This window comes from Mus caroli, chromosome 10 (genome assembly GCF_900094665.2).
Source record: "Mus caroli chromosome 10, CAROLI_EIJ_v1.1, whole genome shotgun sequence".
Lineage (NCBI taxonomy): Eukaryota > Metazoa > Chordata > Mammalia > Rodentia > Muridae > Mus > Mus caroli.
The window spans coordinates 92,744,764-92,761,944 of record NC_034579.1 but is presented as its reverse complement, the minus strand read 5'-3'; the positions used below and the strand labels follow the sequence as shown (position 1 = coordinate 92,761,944).

At 42.9% G+C, this 17,181-nt stretch overlaps 1 protein-coding gene across 2 annotated transcripts in view; it reads right to left on the bottom strand.

Moving 5' to 3' along the window:
• Positions 1–17,181, bottom strand: part of Poc1b (POC1 centriolar protein B) — a 99,086-nt gene that overhangs the window by 37,675 nt on the left and 44,230 nt on the right. For both annotated transcript variants that reach the window (XM_021174527.1, XM_021174528.2), the window contains 4 exons: positions 11,797–11,930; positions 9,513–9,581; positions 8,261–8,410; positions 1,296–1,376 (listed from right to left, as the gene is read on the bottom strand). In XM_021174527.1, the coding sequence (XP_021030186.1) occupies positions 1,296–1,376; positions 8,261–8,410; positions 9,513–9,581; positions 11,797–11,930 (434 nt within the window). The remainder of the gene's footprint in view (positions 1–1,295; positions 1,377–8,260; positions 8,411–9,512; positions 9,582–11,796; positions 11,931–17,181) is intronic.

Here is a 17,181-nt window from a genome sequence, read left to right as displayed (position 1 = left end):
CTCCCGAGTGCTGGGATTAAAGGCGTGCGCCACCACGCCCGGCTAGAGAGAGTGTGTCTCAAAAAGAGAACGAAAACTCTGAGATAGTTTCTAGGTCAGGAGCACTAAGGTTGAGCTTGCTGGTGACTTTCCAAGCTACGTTATCTACAGAATACAAAATCAGCTCACTGGAACATATAAGGTCAGAGGCATGGGGTGTGTCAAATTCATTGAAGACTAACTATAGGGAGAGCACTGTGCCAAGTTTTAGATAGCTAGCTAATGTTTAGTTAGATAAATTTAATTGGACAAGTCACTCATCCGTGCAGAAATGCTGATGGTTTGTAGATGTGAGCACGGTAAGTGCACAGATCAGCTCCACCACAGACTCCTGCCTTCCCTTCACAATGAGGGCCTGCTTGCTACTATGTGGCTCCTGTTGCTGCATCTTCTCAGAGAAGAACATTCTCTACTGGTACTAACTCTGAGAGGACACTTCATAGCTGTAGAACTGTAGTACTTCCTGGGTACAGTCAGAACTCCCTTGCGCTAGATTCGCTTCTTAGCATCTACTTGAGTCTATATGTCAGACTGTGTTTCTTTAAAATTTTACCCACAATACTGAACTAAATGGACAGCGTAGTGTCAGTGTAGTCACAGGCAACACTGTTCTTCCTGTTCTCAGAGCAGGGCTTGTGCTAATCAGCAGGGTTACTGTGATTTGTGTAGAAGAGAGGGCAGACACAGAAGGTAGATGGCTCAAACTGTCTCTGAAGCCTTCAGATACGCAACATATACAGATAATTTTTATAAACAAAATTGTAAGTAGTAGAGATACTTTATTTCTGGATAATCCATCAAGAGAGTAACATAGACAAAGCAGAGGAACTGCCATTCTTAGGGCAGTACAGTCTTCTCTATGACAGCAGGGTAGCACCCCAGGACAGGGAGCAGGGGATGGGGGCAGAGGATGGGGGACAAGGGAGCAGGGAACAGGTAGCAGGAGGCAGGGAGATGGGGGGGCAGGAAATAGGGGGGCAGAGGGGAGTGAGCAGGAAACAAGGGGGGCCGGGGGAGGGTGCAGGGAGGGTGAGTTCGACTGAGTTTAAGATCTTCCAAGGTAAAACTGTTCTGGAAATGGTTGCTGCTCCCCCTGGTGGTAATTTAGAAACTTAGAAATGACTTTGTATACAACCTTGCTGTGCTGAAAGGTTAGGTCACCGAGCTCACGCTTTATCCCCGATTCTTTCACTTTGTAAGGAAATAGACTGTGATAAATGGTGCAGCACTGCTTAAGTTAGAGAAAGACAACTTACTGTGGTTGAATCGAAAGAAAGGACATCCACCACGGGGGGAGAAGAGCTCTGCAAATCCATCACCTCACGCTTGGGATTAATCTGTGTGCACACATGAATAAGTCAACGTGACATCCTCTGTCATAAGGACCAATACTAAAAAAAGAGAAGTATTTATAATTTATTCTAAAAATAAAGCATATACTCATTGATAAGGGCACAGATATTGGCAAACTATGATTTCACTAAACCTACCTACACACTATTGACAATGTTGAAGTTAAGCAAGAAATGGCCATTTTCACATTCTAAAAGCAATGCAATTCACCTACAGAGGATATTAAAATAGAAAGACCCACCTCGAGAGATGCAGAAAATATCCTAGCCAGTACATTAAAACAAGAAAAAGAAATACAATGTTAAGATGTATGAATCAGAGAGGAGATAATAAAGTTTCATTTAAAAACTCAGTGATTACCACTGGAGAACTAAACAGAACCCACTTCTGAGTCCTCAGCCTCACTAAGAGAACCAAAGAACACTGCTAGTCCCACTCAACACACAGACCCAAGTGTATTTCAACATGACGTTAAAATATGGATAGTTTCATTGACTTGAAAGTTTCAAGTAAACAGAAAGTTGTACTGTGGATGGTTTGGAAGCAGGACAAGGTGTGGGTGGGAAACAAACACCATAAGATTCAATGGCATCTGTCTCTAGACAAGGATGATGGACCGTTTTAAAAACTGGCTAGGTCCACGGATCCCGGCTAGCAAGGGTCGGCAGGAGATAAGTAGAACGCAAACGTGATGATCAAACGGTAAAACCAGCAAGAACAAAAAATTTACGGTTATTATTCCAACCAGAGGTGGAGAACAGCATCTGAAAACCCGGAAAAGCAAAAGCTGCAAGCAAGGGGGAATGAGCCTGTGATTGATCACAGCTGCTGCGGGAGAGCTGTGTCACCGTGAGGATCATTATGATGTTGAATACCGGAAGGGCGGAATATCTAACATCTGTACACAAGCTTATACACGGAAACGTAGAAAACAGAAATCCCATGGAAAAACAAATCTCAGAATCGAAACCCTCAGAGGTGCTCTGCAGCCGTGAAAACGGCAAGAAGCACCATTGCTAACACCGGAGTGCTCTGTCTCCATACCGTCAGCAGCGTGCACGGTGCTTTGTAACTGCAGAGACTGCCTGCGAGGTAAAGCCACCGAGACACAACACGGCTCCGTACACCATATAAATGTGTCAGTTCACGTTATAAACACATCTCAGGGTTTTTATACGAAATAAAAAGGCAAGTTATAGGAAAACATACTCAATACAACCCCATTTACCCAAGACTTTCTGACCATTCAAAGCTAAAGAGTATTTAATTGTAGATTTGAAAATACGTATGCAGTAAAATTGCAGGGAAAGGGGACCGGGTTCCTGGATCGATGAGCACCTCCAAGAGGAGTTACTTCTAAATTCAAAGGCCCCAAGGCAAACCAAAGAAAACACAATTGTTCTCAGTTCAAAGGAGAGAGCCAAAGAGAAGCCAGACGGCAGGACCGCACTCGGTACACTCAGGGTCAGAAGAAAACTCAAGCTGACTGCTCAGTGACAAAGGACTTAGAAAGGAAACACAGCTTGACACAACTGCTCAACACCAAAATAAAAACAAAATATACTTTAGAAAACAAGTCCCAGAGACAGGGTGAGCTAAAAGAGTCCATGTCCCCCCCTGCCCCCCCCAACCCCCCCAGCCTTCCTCCAAACTGGCTGAGCAGAGCCATGGTGCAAATGAGCAGTTGACAAAGGCCAAATTACAAAGAAATCTGGGAAAACTACGAGGCTGGAGTCTAAGTGCTTTAGAGAGACCCATCTCTCTAAAGAGAGAGACCCAGTGGGGGAGACACTGGACATTGTTCTAACTGTGGGCTGAGCCCCAGGCAAGAAGTGCCGATCACTGCTGGATTTAAAGCACTCAGGCTTGAGGGGGCGGCGCTGTAGTGATGGTTACTAGATGTAGATATTTGTACATGTGAGTGTGTGCACACTTATACATGGGACTGCACCATGGCACACGTGTGGAGGTTGAAGGACAATCTGTGAGATTTGGACTCTTTCTTTCTACCTCGTGGATCCCGGGGAGTGGACTCAGGTTGGCAGGCCGGGCTGCAGATGCCTCTCTTTAACTGCTGAGATAGCTTGCTGGCCTGGTTTTGCGTTGGGGGTCCATCTCGTCATGGCTATGCACCACAAGGTGGCCTCACTCTAGGTCCTCTTCCCTGTGATTCCCGAGTGTTGGAATCACAGGCACACGTGCCACCATGCTCAGTCCTCTAGCTGTCGTTTTAGAAATACATCTGATAATTATTCAGCCCACTGTGTGACAGTGGAGGTGCCCGCTCCAAGACACAGTAAAGGGGCGGGGGGATAGATTTGTGTACGAGAATGATGGAGGACAGTTGGCCCAGTTGGCCAACACTTCTTCCTTCCAGCGGTTTTCCAGCAGAAAACCAACACCTCCTCCTCCCTCCGTCCCTGTGAAGAGGAGGTACACGGGCCTACTTTATGCCTTTTAGTCTTAGGTGAGGGGCCAGAGAGCCACGGTAGTCTTTTCTCTAGCGCCACCTAGTGCAGGTATAAAGAAGCTCATCAACTTTGCTTTGCTCCTGAAACAGAAACTGCTCTGAAAGTTTAAGTCCTAACCGAGGAAAGAATAGGCCCCTCCTGTAGAAAATCGTTGACTTCCTACAAGTTTGGAATTTATTTAACTAATAGTGTTTTATTACACTGAAGAACAATTGCTGCCTCATAAACCAAGTGGCCTTGAAATGGAACGGATTGAGAGTTGGGCTCTCCGTACCTGAACAGGGGGGCAATGGAGAGTGATGAATGAGGAGAAGGCTGTATAGAATCTTGAAGGTAACCCCGCTCCCGACCTAAGGGTCTACATCACCGAGGAGCTCAAGAACTCGCATACTAACATAGTCTGTAATGTTTCCCTAGACTGCACGTTCCCGAAGGGCAGGGAACGAGCCCTTAAAGTTGGGACCTCAGTGTCTGCTGACAGAACCAGATTTGAACTCTTATTAAACCGAAGCACTGCAATAGATGGGCCGAGCTGCACAATGAGCCACGGTGCCAGGGCTGCAGCTTGGGCACTGCCAGCTACTAGCAACCGAATCTACTGACCTGAATTTTTTTTTTTGATTTTTAATATTTTTATTACATATTTTCCTCAATTACATTTCCAATGCTATCCCAAAAGTCCCCCATAGCGCCCCCCACTTCCCTACCCACCCATTCCCATTCTTTTGGCCCTGGCATTCCCCTATATTGGGGCATATAAAGTTTGCAAGTCCAATGGGCCTCTCTTTCCATTGATGGCCGACTAGGCCATCTTTCGATACACTGACCTGAATTTTTATGTGGATAAAAACATTACTGACTTTCAATGGAAGTCATGGAAAAATACCGTACAGGCTTATGTGTTCTTATTATTATTATTACTAGTGTCATGTAAGTGCCTCAAAACAATTATGTATACAGTTCAGCTAGAATTAAAATATAGAATTGGTAGACAGGAAATCCTATTTTCACTCTCAATGGTAATGTTTTTAACCTTATTAGCAGATTAAGGTAAACCATGGTCTCAGATTTGAAGATTTCTACTCATCATGACAGAATTTTCACCAATGAATTATGGTCAGGCTACTATAAAATATTTAGTTATATAAAAAGATTGTTCTGTCCTGCTAAGTAATATAGAATTTCATATGTAGCCTACAGATGATGTTGCTATTCAAGTGGCCATTCTGAAGTTGAAGGCAATCAAGAGAACTATTTCATTAATGATTTTGACTTAACTGCTTTCCCTGCTAATATTCTGTAAGGCTAGAACAACTATCTGACCCCCTAGTCTCACGAGGATCTATCATGATCCCTTAGGAGGCTTCCTGGGTTCTCCACTGTCTTGGTTAGGATTTTACCATGACCAAGGCAACTCTTATAAAGGACAATGTTTAACTGCGGCTGGCTTACTGGTTCTGATGTTCAGTCCATTATCATCAAGGTAGAAGTATGGCAGCATCCAGGCAGGCATAGTGTAGGAGGAGCTGAGAGTGCTATATATTGTTCCAAAGACAAACCAGGAGGGGGCTAGAGAGATGGTTCAGCAGTTAAAAGCTGACTGCTCTTCCAGAGGTCCTGAGTTCAATTCCACATGGTGGCTCAGAGCCATCTATAATGGGATCCAATGGCCTCTTCTGACATGCAGGTGTACATACAGATAGAGCACTCATATACATAAAATAAATAAAAGCAAACAGAAGACTGCTGCTCACAGGCAGCTAGGAGGATGGCCTACAGGGCTATACAGAGAAACCCTGTCTCGAAAAACCAAAAAAAAAAAAAAAAAAGCCCACCTCACAGTGACACACATCCTCCAACAAGGCTATACCTACCAACAAGGCCACACCTCCAAATAGTGCCATTCCCTGGGCCAAGCATATTCAAACCACGACACCTTCCAAATATGCAAATGAGAAGTGGACTGGACTACATAGGGCAGCGCCATTCAAATGTCATGTGAATACCCTTTGAAGGGAAAGCATTTTTTTTTTTTTCCTGGAACAGTATGGTGAAGCTCTCTCTTGTGGCCTGCTGAGGAAGTTGACATAAACTACTCTTAATTCAAATAGGCTAGGGGAAGACATCCCTAGTGTGAAAACTTGGCCTTCCCAACAACATGGAAAGACAGTGTTCTTTCCTTAACTGTAATGAGGATGGAGGGCTTCAGCAATACATCTGTCCGCAGAACAAGGAGGGGACACAGAGGGGTGTTCACATAGCGAGGCTTCTATGTTCCATGTCTTTTTCTCGTAGCTTCCTCTGGTGGATTTGCAGAACAATCTGGCTGCCATTCCTCTATTCATGTAAGGATTAGTAATTTCTACATCTGGTTGGCAGTAGCAGAGATCTGAGACTCTAATGGGTTTTGTTCTTTCATACAAATAAGACAGTTAACGCTAGCAAGCCAGTGGCCTTTGCAAAGGCCAAACAATTCCACGCCGAAGGTTAAGAAAACATAATAAGATATAAATCATAGGGAGTCTATACTGCTCTAATCTCAAAAACCCAACACTCATAGCTACTGCACAAAGAAGAGAAATTACTTCAATTCTATTGTTAAAAAGAAATAATTTTATATTTTTAAAAAATTCTGAACACAGAATGTTTTCCGTTTTAATTGAAGTGCACCTTCCTAAAGCTTTGAAAGAGAATTATTTTAAAGTATAATTTCTCATAAGTGAGCACAGTATTTCTTGTCTAATCTAAATCACATCTGTGTGACAGTTTTAGTTTTAAATTAAGCACTTTTTTCTTTCTTCAAGGGATCTATAGTCACTAACATGAAGACTTTAAAAATAACTTGATATCCAATTATTTTTTATAATGTTAAAATATGCTCTGTACAAAAACCATTATACTTTGCTTTATTGTGAGTTTCATTTTTAAAACAAGATGACTTGCAGTTTATGCGCAGAATCAAAGTCAGTCACACAAGACAGTTAACTCAAACAGCTCTCAGGACCTACAGGTGATTTAAACTGGGCACCTAAGGCCACCTCCTCAGGGCCATGCACAGTGTTCAGGCACATTCTCTGAATTATGTGCTGTACAATTGCCCTCTAGCTCCATAACGAAAAGGCAGCTTTTAATAGACGTGTCAGTGCACACGTGAGAAGCACAGCCGAGAGGGTCTCTGCGCAGCCTGGGTCAGCCTGACCGAGCCACACAAGGAGCTGCTTCGGGGTTCTCAGTTACAGAGTCAGAGCAAGCCATCCAGTCACCTTGTGGACATTTTAAAGTCTAGCTCTCTAAAATGGACCAGGGCTGATGGTAAATCACAGAGGAAACGGTTTGAGTCTCTGTCTAAAATCAAAGCTCTGTAATGACAAAAGAAAAAAAAAAGCAACCTCAAATGAGCAGGACGCTCTTGGGACAGAAGCAGACTTAAAAAGAGTCAGACAAGGCAGACTACGGGACTAACATGAGCTAAGGACTAAGCAAAATGAGTTTTTCTCTGAAGGGAGAAAACTCGAGTCGATAGACTGAAATAAGGGAGCTCACTGGCAAAGAACATCAAGGCCCATGTACTATATAAAGTGAGGCTCCAACAAACCATTCCCAGAAAGAGAAACTATTAAAAATTTTATTCAATTAGGAACAGTGTGTGTGTGTGCTAGCATGTATGCGAGCGCATGTGCAAGTGTGCGTGCACGTGTTTAAGTCAGAGGACAATGTATGGCAGTCCACCATGTGGGATCCTCCTGGAATTGAACTTTGATCGTGTCAGGCTTAGTGTGGCAACTTCCTTTACCCAGTGAGCCACCTTGTTGGCCTGTAAAGGTAAGTAAAGACCCATCAAGGCTAGGGTACTATAGAAAGTGAGACTCGAACAAACATTGTGTACACACACACACACACACACACACACACACACACACATACACATACACAAAAATGGTCTCAATTATTAAATGTAATAATAAATACTTTATAAAAATGTTCATAGGTGGGGTTTTTTCGGCTATAAAAGGTCTCCGGAAACCTGTTTCAATAGTTATCATAAGAACATTTGCCTTTTGGTCCCACTCTCATGATGGCCATCAAACACCCTCCCCAAAGTGACCGGCTAGGAAGCAAACTCACTCTACAGCCTCGGATTTAATTTCTCATTTCTATTATTTGCAACATAACTTTTAGCTCTATTTCAAAGCCATTTAGAAAAGAATCTAAGCAATATTCACATCAGTACACACTACTGCGTACCTACAGCTAGATTTTATTAGTGGAAATAACAGAGTTTCTCTAAGTGTGGCCAAGTGCACGACCCGGTTTTGTATCAGTGTAATTTTAAGCACAGGGCTCACTAACAGCCTTCCCATGACCATAAAAATGTAGGATATGTGCACACAACATACTTCAATAGTCTCCTTTCTGTCTTCATGGGAGTGCGGTGACCGTGGGTAGATGTCAAGCAGGTGTGGGGGGGCCTCAAAGTGCAATCTTTTGAGGTTTCTTTTAGGATCTTTACAGTGCAGGTGAATGCAGTTGGTCCTCCAAATCAAGACCTGCAAAGTCAACAGTGCCAAAGTTACTGACTTGCATAGAAAAACAACAGAACTGACTTTAAAAAATCCCCAAATCCACAACTGCTCTGAACAGTCAGAACGGCTGTGTGGAGAGACGCACATGCCTGTGTGTCACTCTTATCAATATTTCAAGCTTGGCAGGGAGATTTAGTATTCTGAACTACCTTTATGCCCAACTTAAAATTCCTATTTCGGCCAAGCAGTGGTGGTGCATGCCTTTAATTCCAGCACTCGGGAGGCAGAGGCAGACGGATTTCTGAGTTCGAGGCCAGCCTGGTCTACAGAGTTAGTTCCAGGACAGCCAGGGCTACACAGAGAAACCCTGACTTGAAAAACAAAATAAATACATACATACATACATACATACATACATACATACATACATACATACATAAATACATAAATAAATAAATAAAAGAAAAAATCCTATTTTGAGCTGGGCGTGGCAGGCCATGTACTTGGGCGGCAGAGGCAGGTGGGACATTGCATGTCTGAAGCCAGCCTGGTCTGTACAGAGGCTTAGTGACTTGTAGGCAGTCAGTGGGACACAGTGAGATCCTGACTCAAAATATCCCCCAAACCCAAGCCCAAACGAAACCCAAAGCCCGAAAGTTCTCACTAGGTAATATTTTATAAACTCAAATATTTCTCCCTGCTTTTCACCAGAGCCACACACTATGCTTTTGACTTGAACGTTCATTTTATTTAATAACCTGGCTATGACTGACTTTTGGTCATCTCATATAAACACAGATTTGCCTCAGGAGGCTCAATATTGGAGGAAACAAGATGTACAGACAAACTCTTAGGCACTAACTCAGGCAAAAGGACACTGAAACTGGGCATTCAGTGTCAAACTAAATGTAGTACTTAGTATAAAATATAGAAAGAGAAAATACTTGTGGCATTCTTAAAACTATTCAACTAGAACCGTGTGACAACAGACCCATTACTAAATTAACATAAAAACCCACTGGTAATCATCTTAGCATATACAAACCAGCTAGTGACGAGTGTCCTAGTAAGGCCAAAGCCTTCTTACATTAATCAGGTCTTGCAATCCAGTCAAGGGTGTACTAACCTGCGCATCTGCACCGCCTGATGTAAACAGCTCTCCGTCCTTTGAAAATGAAACGGTAAAGACGGGCCCCTAAGACATGAGGGAGGTAAAGAGGAAAGTATTGAGAGCTGCTTCCTGGTGACCAACAGGACTGAGTGCCCTTTTGCTATCTATGCAGTTACAAGTGTCCGATAGACACGGCTAGTCGCTAACCAGGAATGGTGGCTGAGAACTAATGGAAAGCCAAGCCAAGTATGTGAGAAGGCAAGCAAGCGGTGGTAAGCAAAAGAAGGGACGGCCCCTTTCTCCTCTCAGGAAAAGCCTGCTCAGGTGTAACCTGGCCAGACTTCGTTAAACCTTCTCTAGCATCCTGGCTTGGACTTAACCAATGATTAATATTAACTGAACAATAAACATGGAGGCCATACAAGGTTATTTGCTGCCACACCGGGCTCTATGGAGAGCTCTTCTGAAAACGGTCGCAGGGAGCCAGGGCACAGGAGGAGAACTGTGAGCAAAAAAGCCAGCACTGCAACCGTGGGGATGAGCAACTGGGAATCCACAGAACAGTTGGAGGCCCATGGAGAAGTTACCGAAATTCTCCGAGATCAAGACACTTAACATGAAGTGACTCCCGAGAAGTTGGATATCCATGCTTTACATGGGATCAGGGTATATAACCTCTCAGTTCACCGAGAGAAAATAAATTATTTCTCATCTTGAAATAGTAACATTTGTTCATTATACAAAGTTTTGGAGAAAACATTTTGCTTTATTCAATTAGGCCCTGTGTTATGCTTTAAATGTGAAACGCCCCCCACAGGCTTTTACATTTGATCACTTCACCCCACCCCCACCCTCACCCTGTTGGTAGTGCTTTCTGGAAAGTCGTGGGACTGGAGGCTTGCTGGAGGATTTGCCTCACTACGAATGTGCTTCACAGTTTTATACCCTGGCTCTACTGCAGGTTCTTCTCCTCTCCTTCCCCCCCCTCCCCCTCCCTCTCCCCTCCCCTCCCCTCCCCTCCCTTCTCTTTCCTTTCCTCTCTCCCCTCCCCATCTCCCTCCTCCTCTGTCCCTCTTTTTTTCCCTCTCTCTGTTTCTTGTTTCTTTTTCTCTCTGAGTATCTGTGTCTCTGTCGCTCTCTCCATTTCTTTATCTGTCTCTCTTGCTTTCTCTCTTTGTCTCTCTTCCTCCTTCCAGACAACCATAGGCTGGCCTCACACTCATGCTCCATGACTTCCCTACCATGGTAGACTGTACCCCTTCTGGAACTATAATGGAAATAAGCCCTTTCTCTCTCTAGCTGCTTCTCATCACAGCAAATGTTACCAGGACACCCTGCTACTGACTTAGGTTGTTGTAGCTTCACAAGTACTTTACCTCTAGATGAGAAATCTATGTGCAGTGTTTTCCTAAGCGCTGCTAAATGTTTTCCCTACACTTTGCCCTATCGTTTTTCCTAATTATGTAGTATTACTTGACATATCTTGGCCACTGTTAGGGATTGCATTTATTTGGCCTAAAGTTTCATGTCCGAGTGAGACTGGGCTGGTTGTGTTTGGCCCTAACCCTGACGTAGAACAAGCAGAGCAGATAGGCAGAAAGGCCACAAAGCCCATTTTATTCTGAGATACGAAGAGCTTGAACTCACCTAAAAGAAAATTCCCAGTGGTGCCTAAGGCATGAAAAACGAATTGTTCTAAAAAGTTTACTAGTTTGAACATTGACCCACAAGAGAAGGAGAGTTTACAGTCTTGAGATGCACCAATCTCCTTTCCCTTAGTCCTAAGCCAATGAGAAGTAAAACAAAACAATAAGGAACACAAGAACCAAACCATCATCTTTCTTTTCAGGAAGTTTGTTAAAACAGAATAGGGCTTATCTGGAAGGCAAGTGGGTGTCCTAGAAATAATATTTGGTAATAATTTGGTAATAATAATGAGCCATGGGTGACTGCCTTGGTGACACGGGATGGGTCTCTGCACCAGAATTACCAGAGAGAACCCAGCATAGGCATGAGGGGAAAGATAAGAAGTATCCATCTTCCAAACAATTTGGTCTGTACTGAGACTGCAGAAGTATTTTCTTAATGAATAGCTAAAGTCATAGGTCTTGAAGAGTTACAGTAAATAATATTTTTAAGAATTGCTTCTAGAGATTAAAAACTTAGAAGTAAAATAAAATCAAATTACAGGAGTTAGCAGCAAATGTACATTACTACTAAAAATAACAAAGGCACATACGAAATGAACCGCATGTTGAAGTAGATTTCATTTAGGAGACAGAAGTCTCAGTATTGGTACCGTATGTCCTTGAAGTGTGTATATGAGTCTTCCCTCTATGAGATCCAGCATCTTAACTGTTCCGTCAGAAGAGGCGGTGACAAGGCTGTTACCCAAAGGATGGAAGGACAGACAGTTCACACCGCAGCTGTGAACTAATTTATAGAAAATAAACACAAATCAGAAAACGATGGTTTCTTCATGTCAAGGGGCTGTTAACATCATAACTGTAATTTGACATAACTGGCCATCTTTATGACCCCATTAATTTTTTTCAGAGAATACGTCTTAAGTTCAAGCACGTCCTTTTCTATGTTGGCAGCATTACTGTGAAAACAAGAATCAGTCAGACGTAGTTTCTTCCCTAACAGCAAAGTCAGTATGGTTCACCAAAGCAAGTGACGTGTTCTGACATCACATGGTATTAAGCTGCCAGTTAATCAGATGGGATGACTTCAGCAATGCAAATGTGTCACATACAGAGAACCTCACTGGGCACAGAGCTATAAAGTTTTTGACTATATTACCAAAATAATTAATAGCTAATTATTTATTATCTGCTCATATAGGTTCTCTAATTTAGCCATAAATTAAATTTAAAGAGCAATTGGGATGAAGGAGTGTCGAGTTTGAAGGACAGTTCTGTTCTCATGAGGAGTCCCCTCTGGCCACCGTTCTTCCAGCAGGAGGCAGTACAGCACAATGGTTTATACACTGTGCTCTGTGTGTGTGTTTATACACTACGCTGTCCCAAAGTCTTAATGGGTTCTGCTCATTTTCTTATCTTTAAAATGAAAGAACTAATGATGCCTACAGATTTACTAATATATTTGCTACGCAGAAATCATGGAATACATGGAAGAAGTGATTGATATTTTTACGTGCAACAATGCAGTTTTAATATATATCTAATACAAACCAGGAAAACCATTGCCTTCTCTTTCAGCTTTCGTACCCTACACAGAAGGAAGCTGTTTCCTCCATGTCAGTCAATTAGGTCTATTAACTTCTGATTCTCACATAGTGCAGACAACCAGAGCCTGAAAACTTCCACGGTAACTTTGTTTTTACAGTCCCCAAGTTAGCTCTGAAGTCACTTTAAAAAGAAGGGTGGGGTGGAAGGCATGACACAGGACTTCTTTATCTATTCCTCTTTCCAGTGTGGCCACACTGAATAAACCTCACCCAGCTTTTTAGCATTCTTCCTCTCTTTAATTGGATACTGGGGATGTGTGGCCAAGCTCAGCTGTTAGGACCTGCCAGGGCCTAAACTTTTTACCCTAAAATCTCTCATTACAACTTGGTCAAGCTGAACCAGGATCAAAGACATCTTTTTGGCGTCAGCCATTCAAGCAGCCAAGCCTGGATAGAGAGGAAAGGCTGGTGGTCCCACTTTTAGTCCAGTAACGTTTCTTATCTCCACACTTTGGCTGTGTTTGCTGCTTTCCGCTTAGATTTGGTGAGGAGGAGAAAGGAGTGCTTGGCCTCTTCAGGCCCCGAATGCCAAGCTTTAAGCTCTTCCAGTCAGTGCGCCTGAGCCTGGCCCTGTCTTTTTCCTCTCAGTTTGGAAACTCCTTTGAGTTTTCTGAGTTCTCTTCTGAACTAGTTTAACTTCTGATGTTCCTTGTCTTCTGAGCCACGATGGGGTCTTTAAACCATTCGGGGATTTGCCAGTATGACAGGGGTGGCTGAGTTCTTTACTTGTGTGTTAGTAACTGTAGGGGAATGGATATAAGGTATTCAGAGAAGCAGCAGTGTTTGGGATATCTCACTGTAGCTTGTATAGCAGTCAAATATAAACTTTGTGCTATCTTGGAGCTCTTAGGGGGCATTCTCATTTGTCTTTTGAAAGCTTTGGTAGTTTGTCGAAGATTGCACAATGAATCGTGTAAACTGTTATCTTTATATTAGAGTCTATGATAATTGGCTTGATGGACGGCTACTGTAACAGTACACTTAGAAACTGATTGAATGGAAGAGACATTTTTCCTCTGGCCTGCTTTGGGTGACTATAGAGTCTTAATATGGTGTCAGGTTATATGCTGTCCTGAGGTCTCATAGGGAACCACAAAGCCAATTCTTTGCTTGGAAGGACCCCAATAGTTCAACTGAGAGGTGCTCACCCTGAACTATACATATATATTCCTTGATGTTGGGGCTTTCTGAGACATGACAAAGGGGACAACTAGCTCACTGGTGACATTCACAGAAGGTATCAGTATTAAACATTACATCTAACTAGTCCAAAACTTTTGCTTAGTATCCATCCTGGTTTGGCTCTCCAGATGGGCCTCCAGTCAAATGACTGTTAAGAAAACAGGGAAAAAAACTTCATCTGACTTGGGGTTCCTGAATATGAGTAGCAAGCCTATGGACACTTCATATTCTGCACAAAACCAAACCAAAACAAAAAGGCCACACAGCATGGGTGTGGGGGTGATGTCCTTCCCCTCCTCACTTGCACCTGCAGTATCCAGAAGAATTAGCCCTGCCCCCTCACTGCTGTAGAACTGGGATAACAGGCCCTGCACCTCCCCTGGGCAACACAGTGGAGCTGGTCCTGATGGTGAAGGCATAGATGAGCTAGCCTGGACAATGTGGGAGGGGGAGAGCTGGCTCAGCCCCTTGCAGGCTGCAGCACTTGGGAGAGTGGACCCTGAACACTGACTGGGCAGCACAGTGGAGCTGGTTCTGGAGGTAAGCCTGCCCCAAGGGCATGAAAGCAGGAGAGCTGACCCTGCCTCTGGCCAATGGCAGCATTGGGCGGCCTAGCAGGGGCAGTGCTGGAGAGTTAGCTCTGGTGGTGTGGATAAGGGAGACCTGTTGGGCTGACTAGCTCAGCAGTCACTCAGGCCCAGATCCAGGCTCTGAACTGGCCCACTCTAAAATTTACATCATCTTCGAAAGGTTGGGACCAGTGAAAGGTCTAGTCCTGCTGTTCCAAAGCTGCAGGATCTCCATGACACAGGCCAACATGGGACAATCAGGAGAAATCCTAATTAGGATCCAGTATTGATGTTGTCACAGAAGCCAGAAATCTCAAACCAGACCGATGACTCATCGCAGTGAACATTTGCAAGTGAAGATGTGTGGACAGAGGGACATACTGTGGGATACACTGTGACACATTCAGATGTTTTCTATGCTTTGTTGTTGTTTGTGTTTTTTATTTTGGGGAAGAAGCTGCAAAGAGTGGGGATGAGTGGGACTGAGGTGCATGATGGGAAACTCACAAAGAATCAACAAAAAGTTATTAAAAGAAAAGAAAGGCCACACACTAAAACCGCCAATCTACGGCGAAATAGATGAAGATTGCTTTCTTCTTGAATCTTTGTTGAAAAAAGATTAAGAGTTAAAATTTTAATTAACATATGGAATTCTATTCCAGGAAAGACAAAAGAATTTATGACATATCGATTAAAAAAACCCTATTAAAGACATAGGTATTTTACTCTATTAAGAAGTAAGTCTTTGGACTAGAAATGTGGTAGAGTTACACAGCCCTCAGTTTCATTATCAGTACTAAAAAAAAAAATCCAATTACCTAATTTCAAAGAGCATTGGAAAAGGTGTTTCAAAATATGAATTTATCTAAAGGATTTACTAAGGTCAAACATTAATGTTCTGTTGAAAGAACAGAACCAAATCCACTGTATTGAAAGCAGCGAGACTTAAAAACACAATAGGACACAACTATTGCTCTGCTCTTAGTAACGTTTAAAAGGATGGGAACAGAGGACAGAGATGGTTTCTTTCAGGTCACTGGGATTTCTGCTGAATACTTAAACCATCTTAACAAACTCAAGTAAGCGTTACGGTTAAAGCCCTCAAAGTGATTGTTTTACAAACTCCTACTTAAAAGCAATCCTATTACAGTTTGTACCGTATGTGTCTGTGTCTGGAAATGGATAGGGTACAGGTTAGAATTTCGTCAACCTATTATGTGAAAACTGCAGACTTAAAAACATGCAAAGTGACCAACCTGCTCCTTTAGATGAAAATCTGTTTGGCTTGATTGAACAAGTAAGCTTTTTTTTTTTTTGGATATATTAGATACACATCAACATCAGAAGATAAATCTATTTGTGTCATCAGCACTTGGTCCTAAATTTGTAAGCAATCTAAAATTTTACTTTTTGCCTAAATGTCTATTATTATCTTACTAAATCAAGAATTTCAAATTTTTGCTTCAAAAGTAGTCATGAAATGAGTAGCTGTGGTGCTAGTGGTTATGGGCTCCTTGGTATGTAAAATATATTTATGGCCCTTGAATACATGACCTTCCTAGACTTTTTGTTTTATTTTGTTGAGCCAGGGTTACTCTGTATAGTCCTGGATGTCCTGGAACAGGCTTTGTCAATGAGGCTGACCTTGAACTTATAGAGATCTGTCTGCCTTCTGACTGGTGGGACTAAAAGTGTCCACTACCCTCAGGCTTAGAATGTCAATCTTAAGGGAATACTCTATTAAGCTGAACTCTCTCTCTCTCTCTCTGTGTGTGTGTGTGTGTGTGTGTGTGTGTGTGTGTGTGGTCTCTAGGTGAGTGTGGCAGGCCGGAGGTTGATTTCATATGGCCAGTCTTCCTTTACTACTCTCCACATTAGTTTTTGAAAGACAGCTTTCCTCTGAACTGTGGTGTATCATTTTGGCTAGACCAACAAGAGGCTGGGTTCTCCATCTCTGCCCACACAGATTTGGAGTTATGTATGTGTGTTGCTATACATGGCTTTTCTGAGTTATGGGGATCTGAACTCAGATCCTTAGGTTTGCACGACAAGCACTTTATCCACTGAGCCATCTCCTCTATCTCCTCTAAATGGTTACTGATAGTAATTCTTCCCAGGCTTGTATTTACGAGTTCACAATCGTATCTTACCTATCATTTCTATGCAAAGTCAACTAGAATGCTTCACATTATATCCATCAAGCAGTGATGTAATTCCTACTAATTTCCTACTAATTAAAAGCACAACATTGGGCACTTCAGGGGCACATCTCCAAATAAACCCATCTACTTTAGTTAGGAAATTTGCTTATTCCCGAAAGACAACATTATTTGTGTGTACGTATTTTTCAGGGCTGGCCATTGGTATTAGACAATCAGTTGGTGTGCTCTTTCCTGGGGGAGACTATTTCTCCTGCTCTCAAACTCCTTAGTTGCCTGTAGTTCTTTGTGTAGCTTTCTGTTTTCATGTCAGCATGGCTATTGGAATCATACTTATTTAGGCCATGCTTAAGCTGCCATGTTGGTGAGATTCATGGGATGTTCACAGGAGACACAATCTCACAGCAAACTCCCTGATCCTCTGACAAACATCTTCCCACTCCCTCTTCTGCGGTGATCCCTGAGCCTTAGGTGGAGGGGATGTGGTGTATACTCACAGGTGGAGGGGATGTGGTGTATAC